Source organism: Pituophis catenifer, unplaced genomic scaffold (assembly GCF_029215685.1).
Source record: "Pituophis catenifer annectens isolate HBS135680 unplaced genomic scaffold, rPitCat1.0.hap2 SCAF_15, whole genome shotgun sequence".
Taxonomy (NCBI): Eukaryota; Metazoa; Chordata; class Lepidosauria; order Squamata; family Colubridae; genus Pituophis; species Pituophis catenifer.
Window position 1 is genome coordinate 280,178 of NW_027256895.1, and position 14,913 is coordinate 295,090.

The 14,913-nt window shown below is 58.5% G+C and overlaps 1 protein-coding gene across 5 annotated transcripts; it reads left to right on the forward strand.

The window, feature by feature from the left end:
* Positions 1–945: 945 nt before the first annotated feature.
* Positions 946–11,545, forward strand: ACHE (acetylcholinesterase (Yt blood group)). Of its 5 annotated transcripts, XM_070954675.1 has the most exons (5): positions 974–1,029; positions 4,750–4,860; positions 6,467–7,998; positions 8,682–8,845; positions 10,899–11,545. In XM_070954675.1, the coding sequence occupies exons 3-5, from the start codon at positions 6,467–6,469 to the stop codon at positions 11,018–11,020; spliced, it is 1,818 nt and encodes a 605-aa protein (XP_070810776.1). In that variant the 5' UTR covers positions 974–1,029; positions 4,750–4,860; the 3' UTR covers positions 11,021–11,545. The 5 variants fall into 5 exon arrangements, with proteins under 5 accessions (XP_070810775.1, XP_070810776.1, XP_070810778.1 ...); XM_070954674.1 differs by lacking the exon at positions 4,750–4,860 and having other exon boundaries at positions 946–1,029; XM_070954677.1 differs by lacking the exons at positions 974–1,029; positions 4,750–4,860 and adding an exon at positions 1,840–1,938 and having other exon boundaries at positions 11,404–11,545.
* The last annotated feature ends 3,368 nt before the right edge of the window (positions 11,546–14,913 follow it).

The following is a 14,913-nucleotide window of genomic DNA, read 5'->3' on the forward strand; positions in this document are numbered from 1 at the left end:
CTTCCTCGGCGGCGGCTGGACTCCTCCAGCCGGGGAGGCGGAGCTGCGCCAAGATTTCAGCTGGGCTGCAGAGCTGTCCACCGCAGAGGTGCTGGAGCGACAGCCAAGGCGAGCGCTGGCCTCCCGTCCGCCTGGAAGCCCTCTGCACGCGCTCAGAGGCAGCGCGCCATCCCTTCCGCGAGGGCTCCGAAACAGGCCCCTCGAGATGAGGGAGGGATCCAATTCCCTTCTTTCCAAGAACTTCAGATTTTTGGGTGCAAAAGACTAGAAATGTGGGTGGAGGGTAGCTATCTACACGTGAAACGCCAATGCACATTACCATTCGCTTCATTTCGCGATTGAGCCTCTGCCGGATTGCTCAGGGCTGCCCCTGGCACAGCGGTACTGAGCCACAATTGGCAACGGGGTACCCCATGGACCGACAGACCACGCAAAACGTGCTTGGTGGCACTTGGCCTCGGAATCGCTGGGGGGGGGGGGGGGCGGAGCGGGCACCCTGTGAGGTTGAGAATGTTTGAAAGCGGAGAGTCACCTGCCCAGAATTCGCCGGACTGAGGCCACCCAGCTCCGCATTTCGGCTGTTTCAGCGGTCAGGGAGTCCTGCAGCTGAGCAGGCCTCTGTAGACTTTCTGAAGGACGGGGCGCGGGGGGGCACAGGGGCAAAGAAATGCGCTTTGTACCCCCCCCAATTTGCGGTAACTGGGAGGGAATGATGAGGAAGGGGTCTTCTTCCAAATCTGGATCCCCCTCGGCCACTGCAAACCGTCGGGGGTGCCGGGTCTGGTCTCCCGGGAGGAAGGGGCAAAGACCAGCCTCTCCACTGGCTAAGGGGCCACGGCTGGCCGACTTCTCCTCCCCCTCCCGCCCCGGCGAAGGAAGGGGCAAGGCTCGCGAGACGTGGCCGCGGCCGCGGGAGGCAGGGCTGGGCCGGCTGGGCTGGGGGGGCGCCGCTGCCACCGCCCGCCCGGCGTCGCAGACGCAGCCCAGCCCGCGGCAGTGGAGGAAGCAGAGGCGCCCTCCTCCTCCAAGGTAACGGGATGGCGTCTGTGGGGGGAAACGGTTGTCGGCCGGAGAGCGCCCGCGTTAATGATGGCCCACCTCTCCCCCCTTCCCTGGGCGTTTGCCCGGGGCCTCGCCTCCTACAGCAAGACCCGCGTCCGGGAGCCGTCTCCCCTCCCTCTCGCAACCAGAGAGCGAAGCGGCTACTTCGATTCTCCCCCAAAGTAACGAGGAAACCTGGGCTCTCCCGCCGCCCGGAGACTCCCCACCGAGTTGGACAGAGGAGGGGCCGAGGCGTCCCTCTGCGTTTGAGCCTCTAGGAATATGCAGAGTGCCACAGCGCCCCTGATTATTCCTCCACCTCCCTCCATCCCTTCCCTCTAGCAGGTCGAACCGAAGGACTGGGAGAAGGCGCCGCATCCTCTGAAAGCTAGGCGGGGAGGGAGGAAGATCCGAGGTTGGAGGCTCCCTTGCGGGAGGGAGAGGCAAAGGGAGCCCTGGCCGGGACCCCTGGGACGGGCACGGGCAGCCATCTAGCTATCTAGCCGTGCGCTGCTTGGGGCGAGGGGTTCGGTTCTATGCCCCCACAGCTGCGAAGCTGTCCCCAGGGCCAACAGAGCAGCTGCAGGAAACCGAGAAGGGGGAGCCGGGGGGTGGCAGGGCTATTAAAAACCTGGACCGCCTGCGGCCGGACAAGGGGAGGGAGAGACTTCCAGAAGCGCCGAGACTAGCTGGCCCCGTCCCCCAACCCTTCCACGCATGCTCCCGCTGGACACGTGCAACTGCTCGGCGCCTTGAGGGGGTCTCCCCGGCATCCTCACCCTCTCCCGAGCGGCCAGGTCTCCCTGCCTGAGAGCATGTGGGGAAGACAAAAGCGGGTCGGGGGCTTCTCTGATGCTTGCAGGTCTAAAGTGAGTCGGTTCTGCCAAGCAAAGGATGGTAAGTCTACTGGAGGGGTGCCTCTCCCACTGCAAGGTAAGGGGCCCTAGGCTGAAAGGGAGCCAATGTGGGGCTGGCGGCTGCAGGAGAAAAGGCACTGTTGGAGACTTCTTTGGGGATGGCTCAGCAATGAGACACCCTGGCGGTCTCCACTCAAGCGTGATCAGCTGGCAAGCCTTGCTCGGCTTTCCAGCCTGCCCAGCTGTTGGGCACCTTTCTCTGGAGCTCCAAGGTTGCCCCTGGTCTTGTGAGGCAACTGAGAGAATTCCCCCTGGACAGCTCGGCTCCCTTCACAGCATCTCCTGGCAGCTTCTAAACAGGCTGCTTTTCCCAGGTCAAGCAGTCTCTCTCTCTCTCTCACACACACACACACACACAGCCATTAAGGATGTTGTCCTAAGGTCAAATTGCAAGAGGAAATTGCTTGCCACCCAGCACTTAAAGAGACATCCCCACAGTGCCCAAACAATGCTTGAATGTTCCAGTGCACAAACCGAAGCCCCCTCCTCCTTTCTCAACTGCCCCCCTGGGTGCACGGGCTCTTTTCTCCTCCGCAGGTCGTGGCATTGTGGCCCCCCCTTCCTTGGGAGCTTGGGTCATCTCTCCATAGGAAACCTGAGGGGTGGGGGAAACCCTCACTCGTTTGCCCCAAGCACAGGCCGCCACGTCTCCAGCTTCTGCAAAGGAGGAATGGGGGCATGCACTAGACACACCCTCTCTGTCCCAAAGATGGGGGGGGGGACCAAGTCAGATCAGTGGCTTGTGAGCTTCTCTGAGTGGCAAGGGGGGTGGGGGTGGGGGTGGGAGCCTTCTCTCAGCAACCACCAAAGAGAAGGAAGACGGACACCTATGAGATCATGCCCAACCTAGCTGGGCGGGGCCTCATTTGCTGATGTGGCTCAAGCTGCAGCTGCCATGTGTCCACCAAAGGGCCATACTTAAGGAGTCCTGGGTCTGCCCCCACACCTGAGAGCTTCACTTCCACCCGAGGGGACCAGGCTCCATCCTTCCCTGAGCGACCTGCTGGCTCCCATTCTGCAGACAGACTGAATGAGGAGGGCTGCCCATAAGATTGGCAGAGGTGGAACAACCCGTGGGCACATCACCTGCAGATTGTAGGCATCTGTTGTGGTAATCCTTTTTAGCTCCCCATGTGAGGCTAACAGAGGGTCCCCGACTCCATCCCGGGTCATCACCAGCCTGATCAACATAAAGAATGTGGGCTTGATCAGGTCACAACTAGGGGGGAGCCAGGGAAGGCTTGGGCCATCAGGCAGGCATGCCACTTTGCAGCCACACAAACCTCCGCTAAGGACTTTGGCGCCCAAGATCAAGGTGGGCAGGAGGGAAGGGGCTGAGCCACGAGCAAGGCTGCACAAGGAAGGGTCATTTCTAGGACCAATGCAGGACAGAGGGCCAGCATACCCACTGCCTGTGAGGCGGGAAAGCCGGGCTCTCACTTGGGGCAAGAGAGTGCTGGACTCCCAAGGGTCAAAGCCAGCAGTGGGCAAGGCAGCCCCCCCCCCGCTTCCTAGTGGAGGGACTAGGTGGTGTTGCCAGCTCACAAGACAAACAGACTCAGATGTCCTGGCTGCTGAGGCTGGGTCAGTTTTCAGCTGCTAATCCATGGTGGGGGGAGGGGAGTTCCGGATGAAGGCTCTCCTGACAGGTCAGTGATGCCAGTGGAGCTATTTTTCCTGCCTAGCCTCGCTGGGGAAGAAGCAACAGCTGCTCCCCCACCCCCACCCCTGCCTGAGAAGCAGCTACTTTGACCCCCAGCCTGGGCAGACACCCGAGGCCTCAAGTGGGACCCTGGCATTCTTCCTTTAAAGACTGTGCCAGGCCAAGAGAGGGCATTTCTCTTGCACATGCTAGGAGCCCACTGCAAAAGCTCCAGCACACAGACAGACAGACAGACAGACAGACAGACAGACAGAGACACAATTGTTTTGTCTCGCTTGCTGGCACTCTCCCACTGGCATAGAAAGCTCTGCTGGTTTATTTCTGACCCGAGTTCTTTAAATAGCTGAACAGCTGCCGGCCAACTGGCCTGGAATGAAACGGGGGGTCCAAATCCCCCTACTTGGAGGTCTCCTGTCCTTCCTCAGCCGGCCTGCAGTTAATTTCTTCCATAAGCAACGGCCGCAAACGAGAAGAGTTGAGAAGCCCAGGGGAGAATCTGGAAGTAATGGAGTTTGTGCTGCAGATGCCTCAACTTCCACAGACCCTTCAAGCCGCCTAGTTCAACCCTGCTCCACACAGGAATCCAATCCCCATCATCCCCAGCAGAGCCCCCTTGAACTCATGCAGCACAAAGCTCTACCTGGGTACCTTTGAAGATGATTTTCCCCCAACTCCCGCCTGGAACCAGCCTTCCCTGTATCCTATTGCATGCAAGAATTCTGCCCCCCCCCCACCCCGCCCCCTCACACACACACACACACACACACACCCTGCTCTCACCCCAACGGTTCCATCTAGAAATGCAGATTTTGACTGATCCTTCTGCAGCCTCTCCTTTGCTCGCCATTTTGGCTGATCCTTGTAAGGGGGCCTGTCAAGCAGCAGCCATAAAACACCCCCCCCTCAGCCCACTGTTCTGCCTCACCTGACTGTACAATGATGCAGCCAGGCCCTCTGCAGAGAAGCCCTTCCCCACGGCAGGCTTGGGCCCCACCAGGCGGCCCTTCTCATCCAGGGCTCCAAAACATGACAAAAGCAGGCCGAATCTCAACCGGTGTGGAGTATTCTTTGCAAGCAACCCTTGGGGATGCAGTGAGATGCCAATTGGTTTAAATGCCCGTTTTTCAGTGATCCGGCTACAGAGGACGTACAGGGAGAGGCCTGCAGAGGAATACGCAGAGGGGACCCCTGCAATAGCCACCCGTCTCCAAACTACAGATAGACTCTCCGCCATTTGTGGTAGGCTGACCCCACAAGAACTGCAGGACCTCTGCTTTATTCTCATGGGGTCCAAAAACACCTCCCTCCCTCCCTCCCTCCCTCCTGAAATTCACGAGAAACCCACCCTGCTGAGCCAGAGGGCCTGAGTCCTCTGAGGGTGGATGGTCAGGGGTGGTGCAGGGGTGACATTCTGAAGCAGCCTTGGATTACAGCGGACTAGTCATACACGCCCCTCTGAGGAGGCACCCAGACCCTGCCCAGCCAGTCCACCAACCAAAAAGGCTGAACGGATGAAAGGTGGGCCCCTCCATTGCCACAGCCAAGGCCTGGCAGCACCCCAAAGCCCCCCCCCAAGAGACAGGGTCCGAGCCACACCCTCTGCAGCCTGCTGGTAAAGGAAAAGGGTTCAAGTGACACAGCAGAGCCTTGCTGTACTCTCCCAGGAAAGCAGAGGCTCATGGGACACAAGGAGGAGGGAGCATCCTTTGCCCCCCCCCCACATATGGGGGGCCTCCAATCCAGTCAATGAGGGAGGCTGTGCCCCAAGAGCCACCAAGGAGCACAATTAACCAGGTTGGAGATAGACCAGATGAAATGTCTTCTGATGATAGAAAGATACAGATATGCGGAGATACAGGTAATTAATGCCTGGCCTATTTTAGCACAAGACAACCCCCCTCCATTGCCCCAGAAAGCTCGGGTCCTTTGAGTTGGCCTGTGGGCCCAAGGAGTCTCACTTGATAGGTGGGAAGGGAAACTTTCACTTGCAAAGGAATGGATTACTTGGAAGCAAGTTCCAAACAGGCATCATCACTCCCACCCCCAGCTTGGAGGGGAGCCCCTTCTATACAATTTTGAATAGCATTCCTTGCCAGGAGCCAATCATGGGAATGCACAACACTACAAACCACACCCTAAGAGCCACATCCCACACCCATCTCCTGTATGGATAGTGACACGGGTCAGCTAAGGGCTACCTGGTGGGCTGAGACCCCTATCTGATCCCCAGCCTTCCCCCTCCATCCACTCGATGGCCAGGTGTTCCTGAGCGGGGCAGGGGGGGGGACAGGTGCGCCTGCTCAAGTCGGTGCCATTTCGGCTGAACAAAGCAGCTCAGCTCCAGACTCAATAGGAAAAAGGCACTTTTCCTATGTGCTAAGTAACAGTACTTAAATATATGAATAATAAATAGTTTATCGATACACAAAATTAGCAAGGCTCAAGCAATTGGGCTGGCTTATCACCCCTTCCTACTTAAAGACAAAAAGAAGAAACAGCACCCCCCCACCCCAAAGGCTGAGGCTGGGTGGGCAGGGGGCCAATGAACCAGGCCCACCAGTGAACACTCTCGGGAGGGGGGGGGGCATTTAGTATTTCTTTTAGAAAAGCAGCTTTGTGATGCTCTCAACAGCCTGGGTCAGGGCCTTCTCCTTAACAGACCCCCCCCCTTCTTGTGGGGGGAGCCGCTCTTGGCTCCTCCCACAGCCGCTGCTATTTATCTGGCTCTAATGAGCTCAGTCGCTGGCTTGGGCTGAGCCGATAGGCAATGGAAGGGTCTTTATTGGGTGACATAGACGGCCAGGCTGGGGAGGTGCATTTCTCACTCTGCCCCCCTCCCCTGCAGATGCCCTCCTGCCCACCTGGCAAGATGCCTGTGCCATGGCTTTGGTGGCTCCAACTCCTCCTTTGTGTCCCATCCTCCATAGCGGTCTTGCCTGGCCAGGCAGACGAGCTGAAAGTGGCCACCCAGACGGGCTGGGTGCGTGGTATGCGGATGCCCGTTCTCGGAGGCCACGTCTCGGCCTTCCTGGGCATCCCCTTTGCGGAGCCTCCCGTGGGCAGGATGCGCTTCCTGCGCCCTGAGCCTGTGAGGCCCTGGCAGCACATTCTCGATGCCACTTCCTACCAGCGCGCCTGCTACCAGATGGTGGACAACACCTACCCAGGATTCCACGGCACGGAGATGTGGAACCCCAACTGGGGGATGAGCGAAGACTGCCTCTATCTCAACATCTGGGTGCCCTCCCCCCGCCCGAAGAACATCTCCGTCCTGGTCTGGATCTATGGAGGGGGCTTCTACAGCGGCTCTGCCTCCCTGGATGTCTATGATGGCCGCATCCTGACCTACACACAGAACGTCATCCTGGTCTCCCTCAGCTACCGCGTGGGGGCCTTGGGCTTTTTGGGCCTCCTGGGGAGTCAGGAGGCACCGGGGAACATGGGGCTGCTGGACCAGCGCTTGGCCTTGCAGTGGATCCAGAACAACATCCAGCATTTTGGGGGCAATCCGAAAGCGGTCACCATCTTTGGGGAGAGTGCTGGGGCCGCTTCAGTGGGCATGCACCTGCTTTCTGCCCAGAGCCGGGCCCTCTTCCAGCGGGCTATTCTGCAGAGTGGTGCACCCAATGCGCCATGGGCCACCGTGACACCTGCAGAAAGTCGGCGCCGCGCAACCCTTCTGGGAAAGCAGGTGGGCTGCCACTTCACCAATGATTCCGAGCTGGTCAGTTGCTTGCGCTCTAAAACCCCTCAGCAGCTGATTGACGAGGAGTGGTCTGTCCTGCCCTACAAGAGCACTTTCCGCTTCCCCTTCGTGCCGGTAATTGACGGGGACTTCTTTCCAGACACCCCCGAGGCCATGCTCGGCACAGGCAACTTCAAGGAGACCCAGGTTCTGCTGGGAGTGGTCAAGGATGAGGGCTCCTACTTTCTGATCTACGGGGTGCCCGGCTTCAGCAAGGACAACGAGAGCCTCATCAGCCGGGATGACTTCCTGGAAGGGGTGCGGATGAGCGTGCCACACGCCAACGACATCGCCACCGAGGCTGTCGTGCTACAGTATACAGACTGGCAGGACGAAGATAGCGGGGAGAAGAACCGGGAGGCCATGGACGACATCGTGGGGGACCACAATGTCATCTGCCCAGTCATGCACTTTGCCAATCACTACGCAAAGCGCGGCAACAAGGTGTACACCTACCTGTTTGACCACCGGGCCTCCAACCTCGTTTGGCCCCTGTGGATGGGGGTCCCCCACGGCTATGAGATCGAGTTTGTCTTTGGACTGCCCCTCAATGACACCCTGAACTACACGGCCCAAGAGAAGGAGCTGAGCCGCAGGATGATGCATTACTGGGTCAACTTCGCCCGGACAGGGTAACTGGGGGGAACGGGGCGGGGGGGCAGCCAGTGGGACCTGGCACTGCAGAGGGGGCCACTGGACAAGGAAGGGGGGGCAGACAGAAACTTGGAGGGCATGGAGGAAAGCGGGAGACCACAAATGCAGAAAACAGCTTTTTGTAAAGTAGAAATGAACGTTGGTGGCAAGAAAAGGTTCGTGCAGATCTTCGGGCTTCAAACTTAAACAAGGGACAGGGTGAGACATCAATTTGGGTGCCTTCATTCGATTATTGTGCTAGCTTTAGCAGCCACACCAGAAAAAGGGACTTTTAAAATATACTTTTATATGTTGAGACCCCATTGGAAGACTTGTCCCTGCACATCTGCATGAATACAGAATAACAGAGTTGGAAGGGACGTTGAAGGTCTTCTGGTCCAACCTCCTGCTCAGGCAGGAGGCCTTATACCGGACATCTGGTTCCAAATTGAAGTTGGAAATGGGAGCAGGCCCGGGGGATTTTCCTGGGTGCACTGGATTTGGGAATGAGAACCCCAACAGCGTCTTGCCTGGGGAGAAAGGGCAGGCCTGGAGGTAGGAAAGTAGGGTAGGCAAAGCATGATCAGGGTGTCCCACAACCCACAAATTGCAAAGGGAAGGAGGCCGTGGCAGCTGGGAGGCCTGTCTGTCAATAGCAGGTCCCCTTTCTGTCTCTACACAGGAGCCCCACTGAACCTGCTGAGGACAGGGCCTGGCCATCCTACACCACCTCCCAGCAGCAGTATGTCCAGCTCAACACCCAGCCGCTGGCCACCCAGCGCAACCTACGTGCCCAGATCTGTGCTTTCTGGAACCACTTTCTCCCCAAACTGCTGAGCGCGACAGGTGAGCCCTGGGGTGGTGGAGGGAGGGGTGCATCCAATCTAGTTGAAGGTGGGGAGAGTAGCTTCAAAGAGCTGGCCTTCCGCCTTCCTCTCAGCCGTGGTCTCCCACTTCACCAGACCTGACAGCTCTCTCCTTTCTGCCAGAGCAGCCCTTCTTCAGGCCAGGAGGCCTTCTGCCCCTCTCAGCCCAGCAGACCCTCCACCCGCCCCCTTCTGCAGCCTTGGGTGACGAAGCCATTGCTGGCTTCACTCAGTTAACATCCCTTGGGCTGCTCTGGCAGGCAACAGGCTCACCCACTCCCTCCCCGGCCTGGCTTGAATGCTGCATTCTCTTCTCCCTTGTAGTATTTGCCAGCATTTACAACAGTTCCCACCAGGGCCTCCCTTTGCCCCTCTGCTCTTGTCCTGAATGCCCCCCAGGTCTGGGGTGGGTGGCAGGAAGCGGTGCTGCCAGGAAAGGGAGTCCAGTGGAAGGAAAACTCACCTCAGCCGCGCAGGGCGCCTGTGCAAGAACTAGAGGAAGCCAGGCGGATGGTGGCCAGGAATCCTGGAGGGGCCCTGCAGAGAGCAGGAAGGGGGTCCTGAGTCCCAGAACAGCTGAAAAAGCCCCCTGGCCTTTCCACCCCACCTCCCGGAGCCTGAGAAAGACCAATCTTGCTCTAAAGAGTCTCTATGACTGTCTTTATGGAGCTTTCCCTGAGGTTTCTGAAGCATCAGAGAGCTGGCTTTCCGGATTTAGCCAGGGCCTCAGGAGGGGCCTTCGTGGTAGCTGAAGAGATGGGGGTCTCCAAGCCAGAAGCAGCACAGACAAGTGAGCACAGGAGGAAGGGGGCAGCTTCTGGACAGCAGGGAGGGCCTGCTCCAGATGCTTTCTCAGGCTCAGAGCCATGCTAGGACCTTGGGCAGTGAGGGATGTGGGATGAAGGAGAGGACAAAGTGGGGGTGCAGAATCAGCACCCAAGCCCACTCCACGCGCTAGGCTATGTTCCTTCAGCTCCTGAGGGTGGCAAGGTTTCAACAGGCACTGGACCCCCTTCCTCCCCAGGGGGCTAAGGGGAGATACATGTATGCCTTGCACGCCTCTTGGCTGGGACAAGAGAAGGCAATGGCAATGGCAATAGTGGACGGAGAGTGGGGAGGGGCTGCATTCCCAGCTCGGGAACAGAAGAGAGGCTGCCCCCTGCCAGCTGCATTGGTGCCAGCAGGGAGCAGCCTCAGCTGCCCAGGTATTTTTGAGGGCATCTCCTGACCCCTCTGGCAAGCAAGCCAGGTGCCGTTCAGCTCACGGTTATGGGTGCCCATGGCAAGATGGCATCAGACGGTTCAGGCTGGGGGTGTCTGCTGAACTGGCGTGCAGCTGTTCCTCCGCCAATTGTACTCAGCTGGGAAATGACCAGCAAGCCCTTTCCTAGCTGGGTTGTGTGAACCAGGCAGGGAGGAAACTGGCCAGGCCTGCTGTGCTGCTCCAGGTCAGGAAGGAGGCTGCTCACAGAAAGCAAAAAGAGGAGGGGGCTTCAGGAGGATCTTTGCATCCAAAATTCACCTCTCCCTCTGCCCCTTCCAGAGGTCATATCCTGGGCCCTTCCCCCTCACATTCTTGTGCAGCTCCGCTGGGCCCCAAGCTGCTTTGCCAAACAAGGGCGAGGTCTCTTCGCTCCCAGGACCAACCTGCCCCATTTCCTTTTCCAAAAGCAAAATGCCCCACTCCAGAACCTTCTCCAAGACAGCGCCATCCCTGCTGGAAACTGCCCTCCCACCACCCGCCCCTGGCACAAGGGGCAGGGAGGGGAGCCCCCCCCCACTGCCTCTCCAGGCTTCTGCCCAGAATCACAAGGCCAGTCAAGCGCTGAGCAGGCCGCCCCATTGCCAAGAACCAGCCCCCCCTCAGAGAAAACTCTGAGACCCCCCCCAGCCGGCCCTTCAGCCTGCCCCCTGAAGTGACCCCATCCTCACTCGATGGCCTTCCCTTACACCCTCTCTCCTTGCCCCCCATGTCCCTGGATGTTGTTGTTTCCCCCCCCCTCCCCCCTTTTCTCTCTGCTGGCATCCCCCAGACAACATCGAGGAGGCCGAGCGGCAGTGGAAACTGGAGTTCCATCTCTGGAGCGCCTACATGATGCATTGGAAGAGTCAGTTCGACCACTACAACAAGCAGGACCGCTGCTCGGAGCTGTGATGGGAGGAGCTGGCATCGGCCCCCAGGCGCCCTCCCCCACCTTCGCTGACAAGGAGCCGGTTTGTCTCTTGGTCCAAAGCACCCGGAGGAGCCCAGCACCAGCCCCCCACCCCCCGCAGCAAGTTGATCTACTGCTCCTTGGGGAGGCCACCCCCTCGGTCTCGATTGCCCCTTGCCGGCCCCCCCAGCCCTCCCCATCCTGTGCCCTGAGCCTGCCCACTCAGCAGGGATTTGTATATATTTATTTAAAGAGGAAATGTGGTAAATATATAGCTATATATATATATATATATATATAATCTATATCTATATTTGAACTGTATATAGCACCAGAGCTGCAGCAGATGCTGCAACAGGCGAACCCCCCTTCTGCTTTCTTCCAGTCGACCCCTCCCCCGCCGACCGCAGCCAGGGCTAACCGCAGCCCTCCCTCCGCGGACTCCGGGCCTCGGGACCCGCCCGCCACCCGCATGCCTGACCGCTGCACGCGGAGCTCTCGTCTGTGTTTGACAACAATAAACTTGTGGATCCCGAGCTTTGGTCTCTGCCTGGCTGGGCCGGAGGGAAGGGGAAGAGACGGGCACGTGCGGAGCAAACCGACCGGCCGCGTGGGCGCTGCAGGGCCTTGCAGGTTCCTGAGCCGGCGGCGTGCTCCTTCCTGGGCGGAGAGCGGGGGGGGGGGGAGGAATCCGGGGCCGGCGCATCCTTCGCCACGTGGCTGACTCCCCCCATCGCAATTGCCAGGAATCCTGCTCTAAGCCCCGGTTGGGGGGCACGAAGCGGTTGCAGGTGAAGCGCAGAGTCCTCGGAGCCTTTGCTGCACCTCCCCTGAGGCGCCAAATGGCCGGGCCCGCCGAGCCAAAGACCTCTTGCGCTCCCGGGATGCTGGCTCGGAGCTGGAGTTTCCGCTTATCCGGCGTCCTCAGCCGGCCTCGAGGCAGGAGCTCCGCCCGGAACCCTCCGTGGGGATAGCTCTGAGAACGGGCGGGGCAGGCTTACCCCTCCTCTCGCTCCCTGCCCCGAAGGCTCGGCGTCTGCGAAGCTGGGCTGGGGGGGGTTGGGGGTTAGTGCGCTCCTCGTCCATAAACATCCACAGCCACTGAGGAGCTGGAAGAGCTGAGCAACTCGGGGGGAGGGGGCTTTCCGGGATCCGCCAAAATGCGAGCCAAGCTTCCTGGTGTGGGAGGGGGGTGCCGCGCTCGCTCCTCTGCTGCTCCTTACTGGGGGGGGGGAGGCTGGGGGAAGCTCCTTGTAGCGGGCGTCCCCAAGCGCCCCTTGGCCGGAGGGTAACGGCTGGGCTTCCTGATTCAAACTCGGTTCGCCAGTGCTCACCCACCACTGCGGCCCAAATGGGGACCAAGGGCCAGATCTGCCCAGCACTGGGGTGGCGGGGTGGGGGAAAGCATTGCCCCGTCTGCCAGTCTCTGCCAGGGGCAGGTCACGAGGAGGGCCTCCTGCGGGAAAGGAGGAATTCTCTGGGAAATCCCTGCCCTGGTGAAGCACCCCCCCCCCTTCCTCTCATCACTTGCAAGGTTCCTCCTTTGGAGGGTCCAGACCAGAGGAAAAGAGGGTCTCTCGGGAAGGGCTCATTGAGGATATTGGGGAGACCTTTAAGAGAGTTGCAGTTGTGTCCCCAAACAGAGAAAGAAAAGCAGAGGGGGGGAGCCCTAAGTCCTGGTGCTGAACCTGCACATTGTAAAGGCACAACAGGCTGATTGTGTCACTGCTGCAAAAGTGCCAGAATCTCTCCCTCCACCTGAGAATCATAGATTGCTAGTTTTTTTTTTTTGTTTTTTTTTTTTTCAATTTATATACCGCCCTTCTCCCTGAGGACTCAGGGCGGTGCACAGCCAGAATTAAAAACATGAAATACAAATATTAAAAACAATTAAAATCTATATAAATTTGGCCCAAAATTTAAAAAACCACAAACCAATTAAACATTTAAAAATTTACAGTTAACTGTATTTGGGGAGGGGGGCAATTTGCAGAATTATTTTTCTTTGATATGTATTTTTGTACATGTTCAAAGATCTGCTTTGTCCCTTGGGATAGCCAGAGCTCCCCCTACTCCCCCACTTTTGGCATCTCTGTATTAAATGTCAGTGAAAGACAAGCCCCAGCTCTCTTCTCTGTTTACCCATAGGGTCCAGGAGCTGGGCTAGATGGGAGGAGCAGCAGCAGGGGAGACTATGGACATGCACTTCTTCAACCCCGCGGAGGGGGGGGTTCCTGTGAGTTGTGCAGATAGGGGTCACCAAGCAACTCTGGGGCTAGGGTTGGGGTTTCCATCTTGCCAGAGTATTGGCCTTTCCTGCCTCCCCGCCCCCATCCTTTCCACAGAGCCCCTGAATCGATGAGTCTGAGGGAAAAGAAAGGTGCTCTGCCAGGGGCCTTTGCCTGCCCTCAGGGGCAGCCTGGCATTGCCCAGACTATGTGGAAGGACTCTCCGTGGCTGCTGCTGCTGCAGCTGCAAATTGGGGCTCACACAGGGGCCCTGGCCCTGGGGCCAAGCCAAGTTTGCTGCCCTCTGATTCTTGCCTGCTGCCTGGAGAGGGCCAGGCCAGGGTGGGGGCGGGAATGGGGCTTGTATAGGGAGGGGATCGGTGCGGGGGGGCTCCCTTCCGTGGGGTGGCCTGTCCCAGGAATCTGTATGACCAGGCACGTCAGGAGCTGGGAGCTGCTGCTGCTGCAGGACAGCTGGTAAACCAGGCTCTGAGTTCACATCGGCAGATTCGTGAGTGGAGCTAGCACATGGATGCCTGCGCAGGCACACACACACACACACACACACACCCTACATGTTTCAACACCACCATGGCCTTCTATGTTAAGAAAAGAGCCAACCAGCGCCCTGCCCAGATGGGAGCTGGGGGTGAGGGCCATGGGGGTCCAGGGCCACAGGTGAGCCCTGCACAGGCTGGGGTTTCTGGGCACTGCTCAGAGACAAAGTGACCGTTTGAAATGCTGGGGGGCTGCCAATCCAGACGCACAAGTTGGCACCGCGACAAAGTCAGCTGGGGACGTTAAAGCTGGCGGGAGAGAGAGCCGTTGGAAAGCAAATTTTTTTGCTGGGAAACGGCTGTCTGGATCTGCTCCAAATTTCACACACATCCAGGGGGGTGCCTGGCCTCCCCTCTGAATTTTTTGCAGATTTTTTCCACCCCCCCAAAGGGGTTTATTCAAGTGTAGAAAGTTGCGTAGGGGGAAAAAGGACCAGGCTTTTCTCAGTTGCCCTGTTTTTCTCTCTCTCTCTCTCTCTCTTTCTCGTTGCCTTCCCCAATCGCAGCACGGAAGGGGCTGGCAGCTCTGGGGGGGATGCGGGGGCACCCTCTGTTTTTTTTTATTTTTTTCCAATTCCGGATTCCCTGAAAAGGGGTGGCAAATCTTTGGGGCGAACGGGAAGGAGCTCCCCAACTTCCCTAGTTGGAGCAGGAAGAGGGACAATTGCTCCCTTTTTGGGGGTGGGGGGACCGGGCCCCCATGGATCCAGAGAGAGCTGAATGCCAAGATCGGGTGGCAAAAGGGAACACCCCAGTCTTGGCTTGCCGTGGCTGCAAAATATTTTTTTAAGGGCTAAACTTAAGACTTCTGGAAAACACGATCCCTGATCATCTGGAGGGGGCAAGGGTCTGCAGAGCAGGTAAGCGGGGGGGGGTGTACAGGGATGGGGGTGGTATGTCTGTGGTTCAGAAGTAGGTGCTAGGCCAGAGGCAGGCAGGACTCTCGGCTCGGTGCCCACAATGACACCCTGACTGTAAAGGGAAGGCTAGCAGGCCCTAGTCAAGCGTTCGCCAGTCAGAAAATGGGCACGGCCCCTTGCATGAGCCCCCAAATTGCCATAATTTTCCCCCACCAGGAGTCAATTGGGGTGGACAAGACATGGGTGGGAG

What these genes read in the sequence shown, in the direction of transcription:
- ACHE (XM_070954673.1), top strand. An exon ending in GTCAACTTCGCCCGGACAGG is followed by an intron (nt 7,999 to 8,681) that starts GTAACTGGGGGG and finishes GTCTCTACACAG; the next exon opens with GAGCCCCACTGAACCTGCTG. An exon ending in CAAACTGCTGAGCGCGACAG is followed by an intron (nt 8,846 to 10,898) that starts GTGAGCCCTGGG and finishes GGCATCCCCCAG; the next exon opens with ACAACATCGAGGAGGCCGAG.